General features: G+C 54.5%; 1 protein-coding gene across 1 annotated transcript; it reads right to left on the bottom strand.

Moving 5' to 3' along the window:
- Positions 1-5,266: 5,266 nt before the first annotated feature.
- LOC139243280 (mannose-1-phosphate guanylyltransferase regulatory subunit alpha-A-like) lies at positions 5,267-24,318 on the bottom strand (the record flags this gene model as incomplete). Its single annotated transcript, XM_070870749.1, has 7 exons — positions 5,267-5,525; positions 6,128-6,296; positions 6,705-6,797; positions 8,058-8,104; positions 9,860-9,957; positions 10,342-10,476; positions 24,095-24,318. Coding segments are annotated over 7 exons (867 nt in total), but the record flags the coding sequence as incomplete, so codon positions are not given.
- Positions 24,319-24,775: the final 457 nt, after the last annotated feature.

Below are 24,775 nucleotides of genomic sequence, written 5' to 3'. Positions count from 1 at the left end.
TGAGATAAAGAACACTGTTTTGATGTGTTTTCTTTAACTGTCTCCAAGCTTTGAGATTTCTGTCTTGGGCACTCAATATTTCTGCCCCTCCCCAGTCCCGAGCTTCTCTCCTGTCAGAAGATGCTCTGATGGATGTGTCTTAGGTCCAATGTAGGTGACCTTACACTTGCCCATCAAACTGTTTTTGCCACAGCTCTGCCCGCTCTCTCAATCTGTCCATGCTCCTTTGCAACTTCCTGCTGCGACCCCGCGATTTCCTGGTCCCCGGATTGGGTGTAAATGTGATATTGAGGAGCAGTGTGACTAGATTGGGCCCTGAACCCTCCCCGTGTCCCTGCTCCCAATCCCGGTGCTGCTGTAGCCTGTTCTTCGCTCCTTCAGGTTGTGCAAAGGCTCCTGTCGTTGCCCCGTGACTATTGGACGCAGATTGTGCCGGTGGGACAGGACCCGGCCCAGCCAGGACCCAGCATCAGCCCAGGGACCGGCACATCTGGTGAGAAGCTGCTGCCGGTTTATGTCGGGGGGAAATCTGGGGCGGGGGGGGCCGAGGCCCTGGGGTAGGGGTGTGGAGGGAATGGGGGATAGAGTGGCTGGGACTCCCAGCTAGTGGTTTGTCGAGCATCGGGGAAGGGGCTGGGGGCTGTGTACAGGTTAGTCATATAGGGGAGGGAGGACCATAGAGACTGGGAGGGTAGGTGAGGGGAGCAATGAGTGTTTGTGAGAGTGCAAAGGGACCTCCCCAGTTACAGGGGTGTTAGATGGTCCTCCCCAGGTACAGAAGTGAGATAAATTACCAGACAATAAGAACATAAGATCTAGGAGCAGGAGTAGGCCATTCGGCCCCTCAAGCCTGCTCCACCATTCAATAAGACCTGGCAGATCTTTGAGCTCAATTCCACTTTCCTGCCCTGAGAGGGGCCTCCCCAGATACAGGAGTGTGATGGAGGGGTCAGAGGGACCTCCCCAGATACAGCAGTGTGATGGAGGGGTCAGAGGGACCTCCCCAGATACAGCAGTGTGATGGAGGGGTCAGAGGGACCTCCCCAGATACAGCAGTGTGATGGAGGGGTCAGAGGGACCTCCCCAGATACAGCAGTGTGATGAAGGGGTCAGGGGAACTCCCCAGATACAGCAGTGTGATGAAGGGGTCAGGGGAACTCCCCAGATACAGGAGTGTGATAGAGATCGGGAACGTCACCCTAACCCCTCCATCTCCCTTGCTTTCTCTTGAGTCCAACAATGTATCTACCTTCACCTTAAATATACACAATAACTCAGCATCCACAGCCCTTTAGGTTAGAGGATTGAGTGAAGAAATTCCTCCTCTCGGTCTGAGTGAAGTATCGGATGTGTCTCCATTGGCAGCTTCTGATTGGTCACATTTCCGACTCGAGGAGCAGCGTTTGGTTTGAAGCGAGATGTTCCCATTGGTCGATCCAAGTCCGCGCAACTTCCCCGAGCTCGGTGTCTGACGCTGGGCGCCATGATGGGGGGGGGGGGGCGTGATACGGGGGGGCCCGGACCGCGGGAGGGTTGCTCAGGGACCTCTCGATGGGGGGTGTCGCTGGGCTCTAACCCCCTCCTCCCTGCTCCCCCTCAGGCCGCATATTTAAGCCGCTGACGTCTCCCGATGTGACCGCGATGAACCGATCGCCCACCTGCTGCCTCCCGCCCGGCATGCTGGGAATGTGAGTACCGTGGGGGGGGGGGGGGGCAGGGGGATGATGGGGCGGGGGATCCGTTACTAACCTCCCTCCCCTTGTATTCCCGCAGGTCTGGGAACGTTCAGTCCGGGAAGATTTTCCCGTTGCCGACACTGAATTAAACCAAAAGCAACTGGGAGAGAAACCCGGCAGAACCTCCATCGGGAACGATCACCACCCCGCCCCGGTGGAAAATCATCAGCCCGGAGACAAACTGGTCGCACCCCCTGGGGCCCCCAGGGGTGGGGGGGGGGGCAAGTGTCTGATGGGCTGAAGCGGTACTGAGCCTAGGGTGGGGGGGCATTGGATACTGGAGAGACGGGAGTTGCTGTTTAGGGAAATGGACAATGTGGGGGGGAGACTGAAGTTGCACAGCACGAGTCCATGTCATGTACAATAAAATATCTGCATTCACCCAATGACTGTTCCTGTTTTCAAATCCCTGGGCGCTCTGGTCTGGGCGGGGAGAGGGAGACTGGTTTGTGGAGGGGGGAGGGGGGTTGAACTCTGGTTTACGAGAGGGGAGGCCCTCTGGTTTACAAGGGGGTGGGGGCAGAGTTTGGGTCTCGGAGAACACTGCCCCTCGATAACTAACACTGATGTTTCTGGGATCGCTGATGGTCCGAGTGGGTCACAGACTCACCCGGTAAGGGGCTGAGCCCCAGACACGGGCAGGACAGGCCCAGGCTCCATCCCCGGCCTGTACCCGGGGAGCCCCAGTGCCAATTCCACACCCGCTCACTGGTCTGGGATTGATGGCCTGCATCGTAGGGTCTTAAAAGAAGTGGATGCATTGGTTATAATTTACCAGAATTCCCTGGATTGTTGGGAGGTCCCAGAAAAATAGGAAAACCGCAAATGTAACATCCCTATTTTAAAAAAAGGAGGCAGACAGAAAGCAGGAAACTATAGACCAGTTAGCCTAACATCTGCGGTTGGGAAAATGCTGGAGTCAATTATTAAGGAAGCAGTAGTGGGACATTTGGAAAAGCATGATTCAACCAAGCAGAGTCAGCATGGTTTTATGAAAGGGAAATCATGTTTGACAAATTTGCTGGAGTTCTTTGAGGATGTAACGAGCAGGGTGGATAAGGGGGAACCAGTGGATGTGGTGTATTTGGATTTCCAGCACGCATTCGATAAGGTGCCACATAAAAGGTTACTGCACAAGATAAAAGTTCACAATTTGGGGGTAATATATTAGCATGGATAGAGGATTGGCTAACTAACAGGAAACAGAGAGTTGGGATAAATTTTCTGGTTGGCAAACAGTGACTTGGGGGTGCCACAGGGATCGGTGCTGGGGCCTCAACTATTTACAATCTATATTAATGACTTGGATGAAGGGACCAAGTGTAATGTAGTCAAATTTGCTGATTGGGAAAGCAAATTGTGAGGAAAATGCAAAAAATCTGCCAAGAGATATAGACGGGATAAGTGAGTGGGCAAAAATTTGGCAGATGGAATAAAATGTGAGGTTATCCACTTTGGTTGGAAATTTTTTTTAAAATTATTTAAATGGAGAGAAATTACAAAATGCTGCGGTACAGAGGGATCTGGGGGTCCTTGTACATGAAACAGTTAGTATGCAGGTACAGCAAGTGATCAGGAAGGCAAATGGAATATTGGCCTTTACTGCAAGAGGGATTGAGTATAAAAGCAGAGGAGTCCTGCTACAACTGTACAGGGTATTGGTGAGGCCACACCTGGAATACCGTGCATAGTTTTGGTCTCTGTATTTAAGTAAGGATATACTTGCATTGGAGGCTGTTCAGGGAAGGTTCACTCGGTTGATTCTGGAGATAAGGGGGTTGTCATATGAAGAAAGGTTGGGCCTGTACTCATTGGAGTTTAGAAGAATGAGAGGTGATCTTAGACGTTGCAATAAGATACTGAGAGGGCTCAACAAGGTAGATGCAGAGAGGATATTTCCCCTCGTGGGGTAATCTAGAACTAGGGGGCATAGTTTCAGAATAAGGGGTCGCCCATTTAAGATGGAGATAAAGAATTTCTTCTCCGAGGGTTGTGAATCTGTGGATGTGCTCCACCAATCTGCAACAAGCTTATATTTCTGCATCCCACTGAACTCCCTCCTCTCTTTCTCTCCCTCCTTCCCCCCTTGCCCCACCAAACCACGGGGACCTGACAACTGGGTAGAGCTCTTGTAGAAGGAGGTGGGTGGGTTGGGTCCGTGGTAGGGGAGTGTGTCCATGGGTTGTGGAAGGGGATTAAATGGGTGGGTTGAGTCTGCGATGCTCCACGACGACATGCAGGCTGTAATCCTTACCAACGGATCCATCACAGATGCAGTTCATGTCCAGTCTGGGGTCAAACAGGGCTGTGTCATCGCCCCCAACCCTCTCAATCTTCCTCGCTGCTATGCTTCACCTCACAGTCAACAAGCTTCCCCACTGGAGTGGAGCTAAACTACAGAACCAGTCGGAAGCTGTTCAACCTTCACCATCTCCAGGCCAGGTCCAAGACCACCCCAACCTCTGTCGTCGAGGTACAGTACGCGGATGACGCCTGCATCTGCGCACACACAGAGGCTGAACTCCAGGATATAGTCGACGTATTTACCGAGCGTATGAAAGCATCAGCCTTACGTTATAAACATTATTAAGACAGAGGTCCTACACCAGCCTGTCCTCTCCACACAGCACTGCCCCCCCCAAACATCAAGATCCATGGCATAGCCCTGGACAACGTGGACCACTTCCCCTATCTTGGGAGCCTCTTTTCAACAAGAGCAGGCATTGATGATGACATCCAACACCGCCTCCAGTGCGGCCTATGGCCGTCTGAGGAAAAGAATATTTGAAGACCAGGCCCTCAAAACTGTCCCCAAGCTCATGGTCTACAGGGCTGTAGTAATACCCACCCTCCTGTGCAGCTCAGAGATATGGACCATGTACAGTAGACACCTCAAGTCGCTGGAGAAATACCGCCAGCAATGTCTTCATAAGATCCTGCAAATCCCCTGGGAGGACAGACGCACAAACATTAGCGTCGTCGTCCAGGCCAACATCCCCAGCATCGAAGCACTGACCACACTCGACCAGCTCTGCTGGGCAGGCCACATTGTCCGCATGCCAGACACGAGACTCCCAAAGCAAGCGCTCTACTCAGAACTCCTTCACGGCAAACGAGCCAAAGGTGGGCAGCGGAAACGTTACAGGGACACCCTCAAAGCCTCCCTGATAAAGTGCAACATCCCCACCGACAGCTGGGAGTCCCTGGCCAAAGACCAGTCCGCCCTAAGTGGAGGAAGTGCATCCGGGAGGGCGCTGAGCACCTCGAGTCTCGTCGCCGAGAGCGTGCAGAAACCAAGCGCAGGCAGCGGAAGGAGCGTGCGGCAAACCTGTCCCACCCACCCCTTCCCTCAACCACTGTCTGTCCCACCTGTGACAGGCACTGTGGCTCTCGTATTGGACTGTTCAGCCACCTAAGAACTTATGCTAAGAGTGGAAGCAAGTCTTCCTCGGTTCCGAGGGACTTCCTATGATGATGATGAGGGTCTGTGATAGGGGAGAGTGTACATGGGCTGATTGTCCCAAAAACCATTTCCAGTCGTTGTACTTTAATATCCTGTGAATAGATTTATAGATATCTCGAAAATAGCGCAATGAAAATAAAGAACTTAATCTCCGTGGTGAGGAAAGACCTGAGAAGGAGAGCGGCCCTCGGCCAGCAGGGTGAGCGATGAGCCAGGACTCCAGGACTACAGGATGATCTGGTTCTTGAAGCTCCGGTTCAGCTCCTTGTGAGGAAGGACGATGGAGTTGAGGATGATGACCTCGGCAGGAATACTAACGTTGCAGCCTGCAGAGAGGACACAGCGTCACAACTGGAATGTATTTGCTTCAGAGTTTATTGCAACACTTTGCTATTAAGAACTAGTTGGTTTATTATCAAAGGTTTAACAATCACATGACGTATTACCGGTTCGCCCACCAGACTCTCAACCACCCGCCCCATCGTGGATCCCCCGAACCCAACTGGCTGCGGATTGATTGAGTCTTGTGAGCATCACGTGACTGGCTAAGCCACTCCCATCTCAGCACCTCGACCAACCGGTGAGCTGCTCACAGGTGCCTACATTACTGTCTTAAACTCTGTTCCACTGCGAGCCGAGGCACAGAGTAGTGTCAGCCCTGGGCTCGGGGGGGGGGAGGGACAGCACTCATCCCCGAGGACAAAGGTCATGGATTTCAAGGCCCACTCCAGAGACCGAGGCTGTAATCCAGGCCGACACTCCAGGGGGCAGTGCTGAGGGAGTGTGTGAGGAAACCCTCCGTTGCTGTCGCCCTCACCCTCCGTCGCCCTCGCTCTCGCCCACACTCCCCCCCCCCCCCCCTCCGTTTCACACATTTGCCCTCGCCCTCTTCCCCCTCCGATCTCTCACTCACACGGCCCGGTCTTACCGAGGATGGTTATGGAGGGATTGAGTTTCCCGTCACTGAAGAGTGTTTCGCTGTCGATCTTGGCGTGCGGGTCGTTGGGATTGGGGTCACTGGGAGTTCCCTCGACTCGCGACCATTTCCCGATGGAGCTGTCCCAGCCCACAATGCAGTTCAGCACACAGCTGTGATCCTGTAAACAAGGGAAGGTGAGTGAATGCGCCAGGGCCGGGACCCGGCGACACCCGCCCCCAAGCCGTGTCCCCACCGCCCCTCTCCCCCACCCCCAGCACCCCCTCCCCCCGCTTCATGCCCACCTCCCCCTCCCCCGTGCCCCCCCTCCCCTCCTCCAACTCCCCGCGGACCATGCACCCCCCCCTCCCTCAGAGACCCCCTCGCAGTGTGGCCCTCCCCCCTCTCTCCCCAGACTGTGCCCCCCCCCCCCTTCCACTCCTTCATCACCGTGCCTCCGCCCCCTCCCTCCGAGACCCCCTCGCAGCGTGCCCCTCCCCCTCTCTCCCCGCACCATGCCCCCCCTCCCCACCGATGTGGCCGGTGGAACGCGTGCTCGGTGCTGCCGACGTTTTGAGCTCGGCGCTACCTGCAGTGAGGCTCCGTGTAAGATGATGGACTCTCGGACGCGGACTCCAGCTCCGATTGTCACCCCCATACTGATGGTGACGTTGGGACCCAGCTGTGGACAGATGTGAGAAACTTGGGTGTAATGTATTTGCTTCATAGGTTCTTTACTTAATAGCAATGTGTTGCTGTGAATTCTTAAGAACTTGTTGGTTTGTTAGCAAAAGGTTTAACAATCACACGACACATTACCAGTTCATCCACCAGGCTCACAACCACCTGCCCCATCGTGGATCCCCTGAACCCAACTGGCCGGGGTTTTATTGAGTCTAGTGAACATCACGTGACTGGCTCAGCCACTCCCAACTCTACAACTATTTTTTTTTGCAAAACTTTTAAATCAAGTTCTCCTTTTTTGAGGACACACTGAAACCTGACAATTAACTGACAAAATTAACTGTTGACCAACAATTTAAATCAAATTAAAATTTGGTTGCCGGGGGTGATGATGCACTCCAGTCCCTCCGGCGCCCACCTCTCGCGGAAGGCCGCGAGCGTACCGGTGGACACCGCGTGCTCCATCTCCAGAGAGGCAGGCAGTCGGGCTGAACGACCCCCTCGACCGCCCGCTGCCTGGACCGGCTGACGGCCCCCTTGGCCGTGCCCAGGAGCAGTCCCACGAGGAGGCCTTCCGACCTGCCCGCTCCCCTCCGCACAGGGTGCCCAAAGATCAGGAGTGTGGGACTAAAGTGCGGGCAGAAATTAAGGAGCAGCCCCTTCAAATAATGGAAAAGGGGCTGCAACCTCGCACACTCTACGTAAACACGGATTCCTCCAGACCGCAGAAATTACAGGCGGCCTGTGAGTCCGTGAACCAACTTAAAAACCTATTGCACGGGACTGCTCCGTGCAACACCCTCCAGGCCAAGTCCCCAATAAATGGAGGGAGGACTCCGGCGTAGAGAGCACTCACAGGTGCATACGTTACAACAGGCAACATCAGCCTGGACAACAGGGGCCTGAGATGGAGGGACTGTGGCGGGGGGAGGGGGGGTGGTAACCAGAGGGACACAGATTGACGATAATCGGCGATGGAACCAGAGGGGGAGATGGGGAGAATGTGTTTACGCAGCGAGTTGTTGTGATCGGGAACGTGCTGCCTGAAAGGGCGGTGGGAGCAGATTCAATAGTAACTTTCAAACGGGAATTGGATCAGTACTGGAAGGGGAAATGTGCCGGGCTGTGGGGGAAGGGTGGGGGGAGTGGGACTGATTGGATCGCTCTGTCACAGAGCCGGCACAGCACTGGCCCCCCCGCCTTGCCCTGGGCTGTATCGTTCCGTGATCGCCAAACATGTCTGTCGAAGAATACTCACCACGGCTGTGGGGTCGATGGTTGCTGTTGGGTGGATATAAACATTACCTGTTCACAAAGGGACCAGAGACGGAATTACAATCAAGTATCACGCTCCCGAGCACCCCCCACACCCTGTCCCAGCCCCCCCCACCCCACACACCCCCCCCCCCCCACACCCTGTCCCAGCCCAACCCCCCACACCCTGTCCCAGCCCACCCCCCCCACACCCTGTCCCAGCCCAACCCCCCACACCCTGTCCCAGCCCAACCCCCCACACACCCTGTCCCAGCCCCCCCCCCCACACCCTGTCCCAGCCCAACCCCCCACACCTGTCCCAGCCCCCCCCCACACACCCTGTCCCAGCCCCCCCACACCCTGTCCCAGCCCAACCCCCCACACCCTGTCCCAGCCCAACCCCCCACACCCTGTCCCAGCCCAACCCCCCACACCCTGTCCCAGCCCCCCCCCACCCTGTCCCAGCCCAACCCCCCACACCCTGTCCCAGCCCAACCCCCCACACCCTGTCCCAGCCCAACCCCCCCCCACCCTGTCCCAGCCCAACCCCCCACACCCTGTCCCAGCCCAACCCCCCACACCCTGTCCCAGCCCCCCCACACCCTGTCCCAGCCCAACCCCCCACACACCCTGTCCCAGCCCCCACACACCCTGTCCCAGCCCAACCCCCCACACACCCTGTCCCAGCCCCCCCACACCCTGTCCCAGCCCCCCCACACCCTGTCCCAGCCCAACCCCCCACACACCCTGTCCCAGCCCCCCCACACACCCTGTCCCAGCCCCCCCACACACCCTGTCCCAGCCCCCCCACACCCTGTCCCAGCCCAACCCCCCACACACCCTGTCCCAGCTCACCCCCCCCCACACCATGTCCCAGCACCCCCCCACCCTGTCCCAGCTCACCCCCCCCCCCACACCATGTCCCAGCTCCCCACACCCTGTCCAAGACGCCTCCCTCACACACCCTGTCCCAGCTCCCCCCCCTCCATACCACACCCTGTCCCAGCTACCCCCCACACACCCTGTCCCAGCTCCCCCTCCCCCCTTCCCACACACCCTGTCCAAGACCCCCCCCCCTCACACACCCTGTCCCAGGCCCTGAGCCCCCCCCCCCACACACCCTGTCCCAGCTCCCCCCCCACACACCCTGTCCAAACCCCCCCCCCCCCCCCACACACCCTGTCCCAGCACACCCCCCCACACACCCTGTCCCAGCTGTCCCCCCCACACACCCTGTCCCAGCACACCCCCCCACACACCCTGTCCCAGGCCCTGAGCCCCCCCCCCCCCACACACCCTGTCCCAGCTCCCCCCCCCACACACCCTGTCCAAGCCCCCCCCCCCCCACACACCCTGTCCCAGCTCCCCCCCCCACACACCCTGTCCAAGCCCCCCTCCCCACACACACCCTGTCCCAGCCTCCACATTATTTCTCATAGGCATCGATTCATGTTGTCCTTGTGTTCAAATCCCTCCACAGCCTCACCCCTCCCTCTCTCTGTAACCCCCACCGCCCTGCCGAGATCTCTGCACTCCCCCAATTCTGGCCTCTTGTGCATCCCTGATTTCCATCACTCCACCATTGGCTGGGCCCTATGTCCTGGAAATCCCCCCTAAACCTCTCCGCCTCTCGAACTCTCCTCCTTTAAGGTGCTCCTTAAAACCGACGTTTGACCAACCCTTTTGATCAACTGTCCTAATATGGCAGGTGGCTCGGTGATAATCACTCTAGTGGAGCGCCCTGGGACCTTTCACTACGTTAAGGGTGTTATATGAAGGCAAGTTGCCGTTGCTGAAGACACATACCTAGGATTCTGGGCCCCCCTTGCCCATCAATGGCTAGCCTGTCTGGGTGGGTCGTTCGGTATTGGTTCAGGTACAATCGGTTGGCATAGATGGCAGACCTGCGGACCGAGAAAGCTTTACTGTGACATGAGCTTCTGTGACTCTTCCTGCTTACCGGCCCGGCTGTCCAGGAGCGGCGCTCCCCCTCACCCCACCCCACCCCCCCACCCCCCGAACCCTCTCCACCTCACCCCCTGATCGACTCCACCCCACCCCACCCCCACCGACCCCCCTCCCCCGCTGCCCAGCGTCCCCCGCCCCCCCAACATTCCCTCCCCCCCCAGCGCCCCCTCCCCCCGCGCGTCCCCTCCCTCCTCCCCCAGCACCCCCTCCCCCCAGCGCCCCCTTCCCCCCAGCACCCCCTCCCCCCAGCGCCCCCTTCCCTCCCCCCAGCGCCCCCTTCCCCCCCCCCAGCGCCCCCTTCCCCCCCAGCCCCTGCTCACCCAGCTGACTTGATCTGACTCCAGAAGCCGTCGGTTCTGTAGATGTAGAGGGAGCCGTGCCCAGCCAGGGTGGTGAAGATGTCTTGCTCCAGGCGGATAACCTCGGCCCGCTGCCAGCCATTGGAGCTCTCCTCTCTGCAAGAGCAGGAATCTGTCAAGACGCCACACCCTCTCCTGGGGTCACACTTGTGCAGCCAGGCCTCAGAGATACGACTCTCTGACCAGTTGCACTGACTTGTGATTGGAAACCACAATAGGGCCTTCACCCCCTCCTGGCACTCCCCTTCCCCGCCCACCCCTCCCGAGCCAGCCTTCGGTGGCCTTGCATTGCTCACATACCCCCGATTACGAGTCGGGGTAAGGGAGGTGGAGGATGTGGATCGCCTGTATCGGGAGAGCACCACAGTCCCGCAGTACGGAGGGCCCCTGGCCCGAACGCTGACCTCTGACCCGGGTCAAGGACATTACATGCACGAGGCACTGAGCTCCCGCAGACTGTGTGGGGAGGGAGGGGATGTCCGTTTCATGAACCTGGGGGGCTTAGGTCACCCAAAAGCGACGATGCAGAGCGACCCAGAGTCTGAAACTCCGGGCTTCCAGCCACCCTGCGGGAGGGATCAGAGGTGACTAGGGAAAAGAACGAGGGTGAGCGAGAGGCAAATGAAGAACCGGTGACCCTCTCACACGCACTCATAGCAAGATGCACTGGGGGCACAAGCGTGGTAACATCGACAGCAACAAACACGGGCGTGAGCCCCAGTGTAGGGACCCCAGTAACAATCTGCCCCCCCCACACTGGGCCCAGTATCACTCACCAGGTCACCCCCCCCTCCCCCTCAGTATCTCCCTCCCTCCCTCCCCCCCCCGCCCCCACACTGGGCCCAGTTATCTCAGCCCCGCTCACACTGCTGCCGTCAGCTCTCAGACACAAAGCTTGGATCGAATTACAGGTGCCCTCGGACGATGTAATGATGTTACTGATCTTGGGCTTTGCCCACATTTGTTGGTATTCTGTTCCCGGATTTCAATATCCCGCCTACTTGCTGCAAGGCATTGCATGCCAAACTACAACTATTCCATTCAACCAGGCAGAGCATGCAACAACTACAGGTCTCAACAGCTTCCCATCCAGGCACGGCCACGGGGCAGGTAGTCACACATAGGCGGGAAAGGGAATGATAGCGAGAGAGAAAGGGGCGCAGAGAGAGAGAGACAGACAGCGAGAGAGAGACAGACTGAGAGACAGAGAGAGAGAGAGACAGACTATGTGAGAGAGAGAGAGAGAGAGAGAGACAGAGAGAGGGAGACATACAGCGAGGGGGGAGACATAGAGAGAGACAGACTTAGATAGACAGACAGACAGAGACAGACACACAGAGAGAGGCAGAGACAGAAATAGACAGAGAGAGAGAGAGAGAGAGAGAGAGAGACAGAGACAGAGAGAGAGAGACAGAGACAGAGAGAGAGAGAGAGAGACAGACAGGCAGATCGAGAGAGACAGACAGACTGAGAGAGAAAGAGACAGAGAGAGAGGAGAGAGAGAGAGAGAGAGAGAGAGAGAGAGGAGAGAGAGAGAGAGAGACAGAGAGAGAGGACAGAGAGAGGAGAGACAGAGAGAGACAGAGAGAGGAAGACAGAACATACTCATTTACTGCAGTAAAACATCCCGAGGCACTTCAGACAGAGCTCAACATCGAGCCACTTAAGAAGATATTAAGACAGATGAAGTAGGTTTTAACGAGCATCTTAAAGGAGGAGAGGTTTACGGGGGGAATTCTAGAGATTAGGGCCCAGGCCGCCGATGGTGGAGCGAAGGAAGAGATACAGTCAGAGAGAGGTAGAGTCAGAGAGAAATGAAAACATTGAGAATCAGAACAAAGGTGAGAGAAAACAACAAGACTGAATGAGAGAGAAAGCCCCGCCCAACCTATATTAACGACTTGGAAGAAGGGACTGAGTGTAATGTAGCCAAGTTTGCTGACGATACAAAGATGGGAGGAAGCACAAAAAATCTGCAAAAGGATATAGACAGACTAAGTGAGTGGGCAAAAATTTGGCAGAAAAAAATCAAAGAGCAAGTTATTATTTAAATGGAGAAAGATTGCAAAGTGCCGCAGTACAGCGGGACCTGGGGGTACTTGTACATGAAACACAAAAGGTTAGTATGCAGGTACAGCAAGTGATCAGGAAGGCCAATGGTATCTTGGCCTTTATTGCAAAGGGGATGGAGTATAAAAGCAGGGAAGTCTTGCTACAGTTACACGGGGTATTGGTGAGGCCACACCTGGAATACTGTGTGCAGTTTTGGTTTCCATATTTACGATCGGATATACATTTTTGGAGGCAGTTCAAAGAAAATTCACTCGGTTGATTCCAGAGATGAGGGAGTTGACTTATGAGGAAAGGTTGAGTAGGTTGGGCTTCTTCTCATTGGAATTCAGAGAATGAGCGGTGATCTTATCGAAACATATAAGATTATGAGGGGGCTTGACAAGGTGGATGCAGAGAGGATGTTTCCACTGATAGGGGAGACTAGAACTAGGGGGCATGGTCTTAGAATAAAGGGGCCGCCCATTTAAAACTGAGATGAGGAGGAATTTTTTCTCTGAGGGTTGTAAATCTGTGGAATTCGCTGCCTCAGAGAGCTGTGGAATCAGGGACATTGAATAAATTTAAGACAGAAATAGACAGTTTCTTAAACGATAAGGGGATAAGGGGTTATGAGGAGTGGGCGGGGAAGTGGAGCCGAGTCCATGATCAGATCAGCCATGATCGTATTAAATGGTGGAGCAGACTCGAGGGGCCGTATGGCCGACTCCTGCTCCTACTTCTTATGTTCTTTTGAAAACAGGATGGAGTAAGCAATAGAGAGAGACTGACATACACACACATAAAAGAAAAATACACATACAGTTCAGAGAGACAGACACACAGAGCAAGGGAGTCAGAAAAGGAGACAGGTTAGCTGAGGAGACGGGTGAGTACGGTGGGCAGACAAGGATCTCGGAGGAACAGAGACTGGATGCGAGTGTCATCAGGTCCATGATCTGCCCCTGGGACAGCAGAACAGCTAGCCTGAAGGACTAAGGCCTGCTGCTTGATGGAACACGGGAGGCCATTCTGCCCCTCAAGCCAGTTCCGTCATTTAATCAGATCGTGGCTGATCGATATCTTAACTCCATCTACCCGCCTTGGTTCCATATTCCAGATTCCCACTGCCCTTTGTGTGAAGAAGTGCTTTGTGATTTCACCCCTGAACGGCCTGGCTCTAATTTTAAGGTTCTGCCCCCACACTGTCCTGGGGGCAATGGCTTTTATCTACCCTATCAATCAAATCCTTTAATCATCCTATACACCTCGATTAGATCACTCCCTAATCTTCCACACTCGAGGGAATACAAGCCCAGTCTGTGCAGCCTGGCCTCGGAATCGAAGAACCGAAATGGGAGCAGGAGTAGGCCATTTGGATCCAAAGCAAGTTGCAATCAATATTGGCTCAGAGGCAGGAAGCAAAGGGTAATGGTTGATGGGTGTCTTTGTGACTGGAAGGCTGTATCCAGTGGGGTTCCGCAGGGCTCAGTGCTGGGTCCCTTGTTTTTTGTGGTATAGATCAATGACTTGGACTTGAATGTCGGGGGTATGATTAAGAAGTTTGCAGATGAAACTAAAATAGGCCGAGTGGTTGATATTGAAGAAGAAAGCTGCGGACTGCAGGAAGATATCGATGTACTGGTCAGGTGGGCAGAACAGTGGCAAATAGAATTCAATCCGGATAAGTGTGAGGTAATGCATTTGGGGAGGTCTAACAAGGCAAGGGAATACACATTAAACGGTAGGGCACTGAAGTGTAGATGAACAAAGGGACCTTGGAGTGCAGGTCCACAGATCCCTGAAAGTAGCAGGCCAGGTAGATAAGGTGGTTAAGAAGGCATATGGAACACTTGCCTTCATTGGTCGACGCATAGAATACAAGAGCAGGGGGGTTATGCTTGAACTGTATAAAACACTGGTTAGGCCACAGCTGGAGTACTGCGTGCAGTTCTGGTCACCACATTACAGGAAAGATGTGATTGCACCGGAGAGAGTAAAGAGGAGATTTACAAGAATGTTGCCTGGACTGGAGAATTTTGGCTGTGAGGAAAGATTGGAGATGCTGGGTCTGTTTTCTTTGGAACAGAGGAGGCTGAGGGGAGACCTGATTGAGATGTATAAAATTATAAGGGGCCTGGATAGAGTGGATAGGAAGGACCTGTTTCCTTTGGCAGAAGGGTCAACAACCAGGGGGCATAGGGGAGGTTTAGAGGGGATTTGAGGGGAAATATCTTCACCAGGGGTCACAGTCTGAGGATAAGGGGGAAGCCATTTAGGACCGAGATGAGGAGAAACTTCTTCACCCAGAGAGTGGTGAACCTGTGGAATTCTCTACCACAGAAAGTTGTTGAGGCCAATTCACTAAATATATTCAAAAAGGAGTTAGATGAAGTCCTTACTACTCGGGGAATCAAGGGGTATGGTGAGAAAGCAGGAATGGGGTACTGAAGTTGCATGTTCAGCCATGAACTTATTGAATGGCGGTGCAGGCTCGAAGGGCCGAATGGCCTACTCCTGCACCTATTTTCTATGTTTCTATGTTTCACCCAGAGGTTGGTGGGGGTCTGGAACTCACTGCCTGAAAGGGTGGTAGAGGCAGAAACCCTCACCACATTTAAAAAGTACTTGGATTTGCACCTGAAGTGCCGTAACCCACAAGGCTACGGACCCAGAGCTGGAAAGTGGGATTAGGTTGGATAGCTCTTGGTCGGCCGGCGCGGACACAATGGGCTGAAATGGCCTCCTTCCGTGCTGTAAATTTCTATGATTCTATGATACAGCCCCTCGAGCCTGCTCCGCCATTTAATAAGATCATGGCTGATCTGATCATGGACTCAGCTCCACTTCCCTGCCCGCTCCCCATAACCCTTGACTCCCTTATCACTCAAAAATCTGTCTATCTCCACCTTAAATATATTCAATGCCCCAGCCTCCACAGCTCTCTGGGGCAGAGAATTCCACGGCTTTACAACCCTCAGGGAAGAAATTTCTCCTCATCTCAGTTTTAAATCGGCGACCCCTTATTCTGAAACAATGAGTGGAAATATCCTCTCTGCATCCACCTTGTCAAGCCCCCTTATTGTCTTATATATTTCAGTAAGATCACCTCTCATTCTTCTGAACTCCAATGAGTAGAGGCCCAACCTGCTCAACCTTTCCTCATAAGTCAACCCCCTCATCCCCGGAATCAACCGAGTGAACCTTCTCTGAACAGCCTCCAATGTAAGTATATCCTTCCTTAAGTACGGAGACCAAAACTGTACGCAGTACTCCAGGTGTGGCCTCACCAATACCCTGTACTGGACTTCTCTGCTTTTATACTCCATCCCCCTTGCAATAAAGGCCAACATTCCATTGGCCTTCCTGATCACTTGCTGTGCCTGCGTACTAACGTTTCATGCACAAGGACCCCCAGGTCCCTCTGTACTGCAGCACTTTGCAATTTTTCTCCATTAAAATTATAATTTGCTTTTCTATTTTTTCTGCCAAAGGGGATAACCTCACACTTTCCCACATTATACTCCATCTGCCAAATTTTTGCCCACTCACTTAGCCTGTCTATATCCCTTTGCAGATTTTTTGTGTCGTCCTCATAAATTGCTTTCCCATCTTTGTAAGAGCAAACTTGGGATATTTATCCCGACGCTGTTTTCTGTTCGTTAGCCAATCCTCTATCCATGCTAATATATTACCCCCGACCCCGTGAACTTTTATCTTGTACAGTAACCTTTTATGTGGCACCTTATCGAATGCCTTCTGGAAATCCAAATACACCACATCCACTGGTTCCCCTGTATCCACCCTGCTCATTACATCCTCAAAGAACTCCAGAAAATTTTTCAAACATGATTTCCCTTTCATAAATCCATGCGGACTCTGCTTGATTGAATTATGCTTTTCCAAATGTCCCACTACTGCTTCCTTAATAATGGACTCCAACATTTTCCCAACCACAGATATTAGGCTAACTGGTCTATAGTTTCCTGCTTTTTGTCTGCCTCCTTTTTTAAATAGGGGCGTTACATTTGCCTATCTGCTGGGACCACTCCAGAATCCAGGGAATTTTGGTAGATTACAACCAATGCATCCACTATCTCTGCAGCCAGTTCTTTTAAGACCCTAGGATGCAAGCCATCAGCTCCAGGGGACTTGTCCACCTTTAGTCCCATTATTTTACCAAGTACTACTTCATTAGTGATAGTGATTGTATTAAGTTCCTCCCTCCCTATAGCCCCTTGATTATCCACTATTGGGATGCTTTTAGTGTCTTCTACAGTGGAGATCGATACAAAATATTTGTTCAACGTCTCTGCCATTTCCCTGTTCCCCATTATTAAATCCCCAGTCTCATCCTCTAAGGGACCAACATTTACTTTAGCCACTCTTTTCCTTTTTATATACCTGTAGAAGCTGTCTGTTTCTATATTTCTTGCCTTTTAGGCCCGGGTATCAGTCTGGTGAATCTGTCCCCCCACCCCTCCGAGGCTGATACACCCTCCCCGAGGGGCGGGGGCCAGAACTGGAAGCAGTGACCCCAGATGGGGTCTGACCCGAGCTCGGTATAAGCTGTAACATCACTTCCACCTCTTTGTATTTCAGCCCTCTTGTGATAAAGGCCAACATCCCATTAGCCTTTTTAATTATTTTTTGTACCCATCCACTAGTTTGTACTTGGACCCTTAAATCTATCTGCTCTTCCAAAGCCAAGATATCTTTCCACCGAATCCCACTCACCCATCACCCCGTGCTCACTGCCTCGTGTCCTAACTCGCACGAAATCCCACTCACCCATCACCCCGTGCTCACTGCCCCGTGTCCTAACTCGCACCAAATCCCACTCACCCATCACCCCGTGCTCACTGCCTCGTGTCCTAACTCGCACGAAATCCCACTCACCTATCACCCCGTACTCACTGCCCCGTATCCTAACTCGCACCGAGTCCCACTCACCCATTACCCCGTACTCACTGCCCCGTGTCCTAACTCGCCCCGAGTCCCGCTCACTGATCATCCCCTGTGCTCACTGACGCGTGTCCTAACTCGCACCAAGTCCCGCTCACCCATCACCAACTGTGCCCCGTGTCCTAACGCGCACCAAGTCCCGCTCACCCATCACCAACTGTGCCCCGTGTCCTAACTCACACCGAGTCTCGCTCACTGATCATCCCCTGTGCTCACTGACGCGTGTCCTAACTTGTACCAAGTCCCACTCACCCATCAACCCCTGTGCCCCGTGTCCTAACTTGCACCAAGTCCCTCTCACCCATCACCAACTGTGCCCCGTGTCCTAACGCGCACCAAGTCCCGCTCACCCATCACCAACTGTGCCCCGTGTCCTAACTCGCACCAAGTCCCGTTCACCCATCGCCCCGTGATCGCTGACCTACATTGGCTCCCGGTTAAGCAACGCCTCGATCTCAAAATTCTCATCCTTGTTTACAAATCCCTTCATGGCCCTCGCCCCTCCCTATCTCTGTAATCTCCTCCAGCCCCACAAGCCCCCGAGATATCTGCGCTCCTCTAATTCTGCCCCTCTGAACATCCCTGATTATAATCGCTCCACCATCGGTGGCTGTGCCTTCAGCTGCCTGGGTTCCAAGCTCTGGAACTCCCTCCCTAAACCTCTCCACCTCTCTTTCCTCCTTCAAGACGCTCCTTAAAACCGACTTCTTTGACCAAGCTTTTGGTCACCTGCCCTAATTGCTACTCATACGCCTCGGGTGTCAAATTTTTATCACATAATACTTCTTTGAAGCGCCTTGGGACGTTTCACTACGTTAAAGGCGCTATATAAATCAAAGTTCTCGTTGTTGTTAATGGGAGTTCTGATGAATGATGTACATTCTTTCAGTTACGCAGTAAAAGGGAGGCTTGTCCTGGATGGGAAGGTATTCGGATTAGCAAGACCTAAAGAGCACACTACACTACCACAGTCAAACTTACCCAACATAGGAATACCTGAGAGTGGGGCAGACGGAAGTAAAGAAGGCACAACCGGGAAAGAAAGAAAAGAGATGAGTAACGAGAGATAGCCATGGTAAAATACAGACATGCCTCCTGTACACAGATGTCGGGGGGGAAGGCGGGAGTGATGATCAGAGCTGCTGATGCACGGAGCAGGCATAACAAACTGGGGCAAGGGGAGGTGATTGTTTCTGTAGCTTCCCTCTGCCCTTGGGGAACAGCAGTGGAAGGATGGGCTGACAGTCGGACAGGCAGCGATGTGAACTCTCCTTCCGTGAACGTAACCTGCTTTCTCCCAGTTCGTAGAGGCGGGGGGGGGGGGGGTTAGTCCCATTCGGGGGGCTCCATTTTATGGGCTCACACAACCCGTACGATGCGGGATGGGAGTGTGGAAGGTGGCAGACATGCCCACCGGACACGAGGATCCCGCCGGACGTCACCACGGAATTCTGCATCGAAGTTGCAGTTTCCACCAGTGCTGTGCTCATGGTACTGGACTAGTGATCCACCGGCCTGGACCGGTGATCCACCGGCCACGGACCGGTGATCCACAGACCCCGGACTAGTGATCCACCGGCCACGGACCGGTGATCCACAGACCCCGGACCGGTGATCCACAGACCCCGGACTGGTGATCCACAGACCCTGGACTGGTGATCCACAGACCCTGGACCGGTGATCCACAGACCCTGGACCGGTGATCCACAGACCCCGGACCGGTGATCCACAGACCCCGGACCGGTGATCCACAGACCCTGGACCGGTGATCCACAGACCCCGGACTGGTGATCCACAGACCCCGGACTGGTGATCCACAGACCCTGGACCGGTGATCCACAGACCCCGGACCGGTGATCCACAGGCCCCGGACTGGTGATCCACCGGCCCCGGACCGGTGATCCACAGACCCCGGACCGGTGATCCACAGACCCCGGACTGGTGATCCACAGGCCCCGGACCGGTGATCCACAGACCCCGGACCGGTGATCCACAGACCCCGGACTGGTGATCCACAGACCCCGGACCGGTGATCCACCGGCCACGGACCGGTGATCCACCGGCCACGGACCGGTGATCCACAGACCCTGGACCGGTGATCCACAGACCCCGGACCGGTGATCCACAGACCCCGGACTGGTGATCCACAGACCCCGGACCGGTGATCCACAGACCCCGGACCGGTGATCCACAGACCCCGGACCGGTGATCCACAGACCCTGGACCGGTGATCCACAGACCCCGGACCGGTGATCCACAGACCCCGGACCGGTGATCCACAGACCCCGGACCGGTGATCCACAGACCCCGGACTAGTGATCCACAGACCCCGGACTAGTGATCCACAGACCCCGGACTGGTGATCCACAGACCCCGGACTAGTGATCCACAGACCCTGGACTAGTGATCCACAGACCCTGGACTAGTGATCCACAGACCCTGGACTAGTGATCCACAGACCCTGGACTGGTGATCCACAGACCTGGACTAGTGATCCACAGACCCTGGACTAGTGATCCACAGACCCTGGACTAGTGATCCACAGACCCTGGACTAGTGATCCACAGACCCCGGACTGGTGATCCACAGACCTGGACTAGTGATCCACAGACCCTGGACTAGTGATCCACAGACCCTGGACTAGTGATCCACAGACCCTGGACTAGTGATCCACAGACCCTGGACTAGTGATCCACAGACCCTGGACTAGTGATCCACAGACCCTGGACTAGTGATCCACAGACCCTGGACTGGTGATCCACAGACCTGGACTAGTGATCCACAGACCCTGGACTGGTGATCCACAGACCTGGACTGGTGATCCACAGACCCTGGACTGGTGATCCACAGACCCTGGACTGGTGATCCACAGACCCTGGACTAGTGATCCACAGACCTGGACTGGTGATCCACAGACCTGTACTGGTGATCCACAGACCCTGGACTGGTGATCCACAGACCTGGACTGGTGATCCACAGACCCTGGACTAGTGATCCACAGACCTGGACTGGTGATCCACAGACCCTGGACTAGTGATCCACAGACCTGGACTGGTGATCCACAGACCTGGACTGGTGATCCACAGACCTGGACTGGTGATCCACAGACCTGGACTGGTGATCCACAGACCTGGACTGGTGATCCACAGACCCTGGACTAGTGATCCACAGACCCTGGACTAGTGATCCACAGACCTGGACTGGTGATCCACAGACCTGGACTGGTGATCCACAGACCTGGACTGGTGATCCACAGACCTGGACTGGTGATCCACAGACCCTGGACTAGTGATCCACAGACCTGGACTAGTGATCCACAGACCCTGGACTGGTGATCCACAGACCCTGGACTGGTGATCCACAGACCCCGGACTGGTGATCCACAGACCCTGGACTAGTGATCCACAGACCTGGACTAGTGATCCACAGACCTGGACTGGTGATCCACAGACCTGGACTAGTGATCCACAGACCTGGACTAGTGATCCACAGACCTGGACTGGTGATCCACAGACCTGGACTGGTGATCCACAGACCCTGGACTAGTGATCCACAGACCTGGACTGGTGATCCACAGACCTGGACTGGTGATCCACAGACCCTGGACTGGTGATCCACAGACCTGGACTGGTGATCCACAGACCCTGGACTAGTGATCCACAGACCTGGACTGGTGATCCACAGACCCTGGACTGGTGATCCACAGACCTGGACTGGTGATCCACAGACCTGGACTAGTGATCCACAGACCTGGACTAGTGATCCACAGACCCTGGACTAGTGATCCACAGACCTGGACTAGTGATCCACAGACCTGGACTAGTGATCCACAGACCTGGACTAGTGATCCACAGACCCTGGACTGGTGATCCACAGACCTGGACTGGTGATCCACAGACCTGGACTGGTGATCCACAGACCTGGACTGGTGATCCACAGACCCGGACTAGTGATCCACAGACCCTGGACTAGTGATCCACAGACCTGGACTGGTGATCCAGAGACCTGGACTGGTGATCCAGAGAACGTGAGTTCAAATCCCACCAAGACAGTTTGAGAACTTAAATTCTGTTCAAAAAATTCTAAAACTAAAAATCCGGTCTCAGTAAAAGTGACCATGAAGCTGTCGGATTGTCGTAAAAAACCCAACGGGTTCACCAATGTTCCTTTGTTCCAACGTATAGCAGACAGCTCGTCACTGGAGAGATACCACCAACGATGTCTCCGCAAGATCCTGCAAATCCCCTGGGAGGACAGATGCACCAACGTTAGCGTCCTCGACCAGGCCAACATCCCCAGCATTGAAGCACTGACCACACTCGATCAGCTCCGCTGGGCAGGGCCACATTGTTCGCATGCCAGACACGAGACCCCCAAAGCAAGCGCTCTATTCGGAACTCCTTCACAGCAAACGAGCCAAAGGTCAGCAGAGGAAACGTTACAAGGACACCCTCAAAGCCTCCCTGATAAAAGTGCAACATCCCCACTGACACCTGGGAGTCCCTGGCCAAAGACCGCCCTAAGTGGAGGAAGAGCATCTGGGAGGGCGCTGAGCTCCTCGAGTCTCATCGCCGAGAGCATGCAGAAACCAAGCGCAGGCAGCGGAAGGAGCGTGCGGCAAACCAGTCCCACCCACCCCTTCCCTCAACGTCTGTCTGTCCCACCTGTAACAGGGACTGTGGTTCTCGTAATGGACTGTTCAGCCACCTAAGGACTCATTTTAAGAGTGGAAACAAGTCTTCCTTGATTCCGAGGGACTGCCTATGATGATGATTTAGGGTAGGAAACCTGCATCCTTACCCGGTCTGGGCCTATAGCTGACTCCAGTCCCAAACCAGCGTGGTTGGCTCCTAACTGCCCTGTGAGGTGGCAGAGCAAACTCCTGAGTTGTATCAAAGCACTAACTCCTTCTCCAGGCAGAATCTCGGAGCTCAATCGATTTATAATGGGGTATACACCCTGTTTTAGGGGCTGGCGGTGAAGTATTACTCTGTGACAGACCCTTTATATGAGTGCAGTTGATCTGTACCATGAGCAAGGTTTGCAATACAAAGAAAGATGTGCATTTGTATAGCACCATACACCACCTCAGGACATCCCAAAGCGCTTTACAGCCAATGACGTACATTTGAAGTGCACTCAATGTTCTAACATGGGAAACGCGGCAGCCAATTTGCACACAGCAAGCTCCCACAAACAGCAATGTGATAATTGACCTGATAATCTGTTTTTTTTAGTGATGTTGATTAAGGGATAAATATTGGCCCAGGACAACGGGGAGAACGCCCCTGCTCTTCTTCCAATGGTCCTATGGGATCTTTTACATCCACCCGAGAGGACATCAGGGGTCTCAGTTTAACATCTCATCTGAAAGACGTCGCCTCCAACAGTCCGGCTCTCCCTCAGTACTGCCCCTCTGACAGTGTGGCACTCCCTCAGTACTGCCCCTCCGACAGTGCGGCTCTCCCTCAGTACTGCCCCTCCGACAGTGCGGCTCTCCCTCAGTACTGCCCCTCCGACAGTGCGGCTCTCCCTCAGTACTGCCCCTCCGACAGTGCGGCACTCCCTCAGTACTGCCCCTCCGACAGTGCGGCTCTCCCTCAGTACTGCCCCTCCGACAGTGCGGCACTCCCTCAGTACTGCCCCTCCGACAGTGCGGCACTCCCTCAGTACTGCCCCTCCGACAGTGTGGCACTCCCTCAGTACTGCCCCTCCGACAGTGCGGCACTCCCTCAGTACTGCCCCTCCGACAGTGTGGCTCTCCCTCAGTACTGCCCCTCTGACAGTGCAGCACTCCCTCAGTACTGCCCCTCCGACAGTGCGGCGCTCCCTCAGTACTGCCCCTCCGACAGTGCAGCACTCCCTCAGTACTGCCCCTGCGACAGTGCGGCACTCCCTCAGTACTGCCCCTCCGACAGTGCAGCACTCCCTCAGTACTGCCCCTCCCACAGTGCGGCGCTCCCTCAGTACTACCCCTCCAACAGGGAATTGAATAAATACTAGAAAGGGAATTTTGTGTTTATTCATTCAGAGAATGTGGGCAAGGCCGGCATTTATTGCCCATCCCTAATTGCCCCTTGAGAAGGTGGTGGTGAGCCGCCTTCTTGAACTGCTGCAGTCCGTGTGGTGATACTCAGAGGGTAGTGGGTCTGGAATCACACTGAGTGAGACATACATCGGCCAGATTTCCCTCCTTAAAAGGACATTAGTGAACAAGACGGGTTTTTACGACAATCCGGTAGTTTCCTGGTCACCATTACTGACACTAACTTTTTATTCCAGATTTATTTAATTAACTGAATTTAAATTCCCCAGCTGCCGTGGTGGGATTTGAACTGGTGTCTCCGGATCATTAGCCCAGGCCCCTGGTAACTGGCCCGGTAATATAACCACTGAGCTACCATTCCCGTCCACGCAGCTTAAAGGGCCAGTTAAATCGGACCAATTGGATCGCTCTGTCAATCAGTGCGATGGGCTGAATGGTCACCTCTTCTATTTCTCAGTCTCTGGAGTGGGGCTTGAACCTACGCCACCCCCTCCCTCTCCCTCTCCCTCTCCCCACCCCATCCCACCTCCTCCCCCAACCCCCATCCCACCCCCTCCCAACACACCCCCGAGCACGTTGTTGCTGACGGGCAGGGTACGAATGGTGAAACGGTTTATACGACGGGCAAACTCCTTGTACCTTCGATGTACTCACATGGAGAAGTCCTGCTGATTTTTCCTGAAGACTTCCCCAATGTGCTGGAAAATGTCCGGCGTGAACAGGTAAATCCCACAGTTGATGATGTCACTGACAAAGGTGCTGGGCTTTTCCACATAATGAAGAACCTGGGAAGTGGAAGAGGAAGAGTTATTATCGGGATCGTGAAACCACGGGTGGGGGAGGGGGCACCCGAAATTCACCCTGCTCTGGGCTCCTGCCTATCAGGATCTCGAGAAGCTCGACACCATCCAGGACAAAGCAGCCCCGCTTGATGGGCACGCTACCCACCACCTTCAACATTCACTCCCTCCACCACCGGCGCCCCCTGGCTGCAGTGTGCACCATCTACAAGATGCACTGCAGCAACTCGCCAAGGCTTCTTCGGCAGCACCTCCCAAACCCGCCACCTCTACCACCTAGAAGGACAAGGGCAGCAGGTCCATGGGAACACCACCACCTCCACGTTCCCCTCCCAGTCACACACCATCCCGACTTGGGAATATATCGGCCGTTCCTTCATCGTCGCTGGGTCACAATCCTGGAACTCCCTCCCTAACAGCACTGTGGGAGCACCTTCACCACACGGACTGCAGCGGTTCAAGAAGGCGGCTCACCACCACCTTCTCAAGGGGCAATTAGGGATGGGCAATAAATGCCGGCCTGGCCAGCGACGCT

The sequence above is a fragment of the Pristiophorus japonicus genome, unplaced genomic scaffold (assembly GCF_044704955.1).
Source record: "Pristiophorus japonicus isolate sPriJap1 unplaced genomic scaffold, sPriJap1.hap1 HAP1_SCAFFOLD_1675, whole genome shotgun sequence".
NCBI classification, from domain to species: Eukaryota; Metazoa; Chordata; class Chondrichthyes; family Pristiophoridae; genus Pristiophorus; species Pristiophorus japonicus.
The sequence above is the reverse complement of the archived record's forward strand: the minus strand, read 5'-3'. Positions and strand labels throughout refer to the sequence as shown.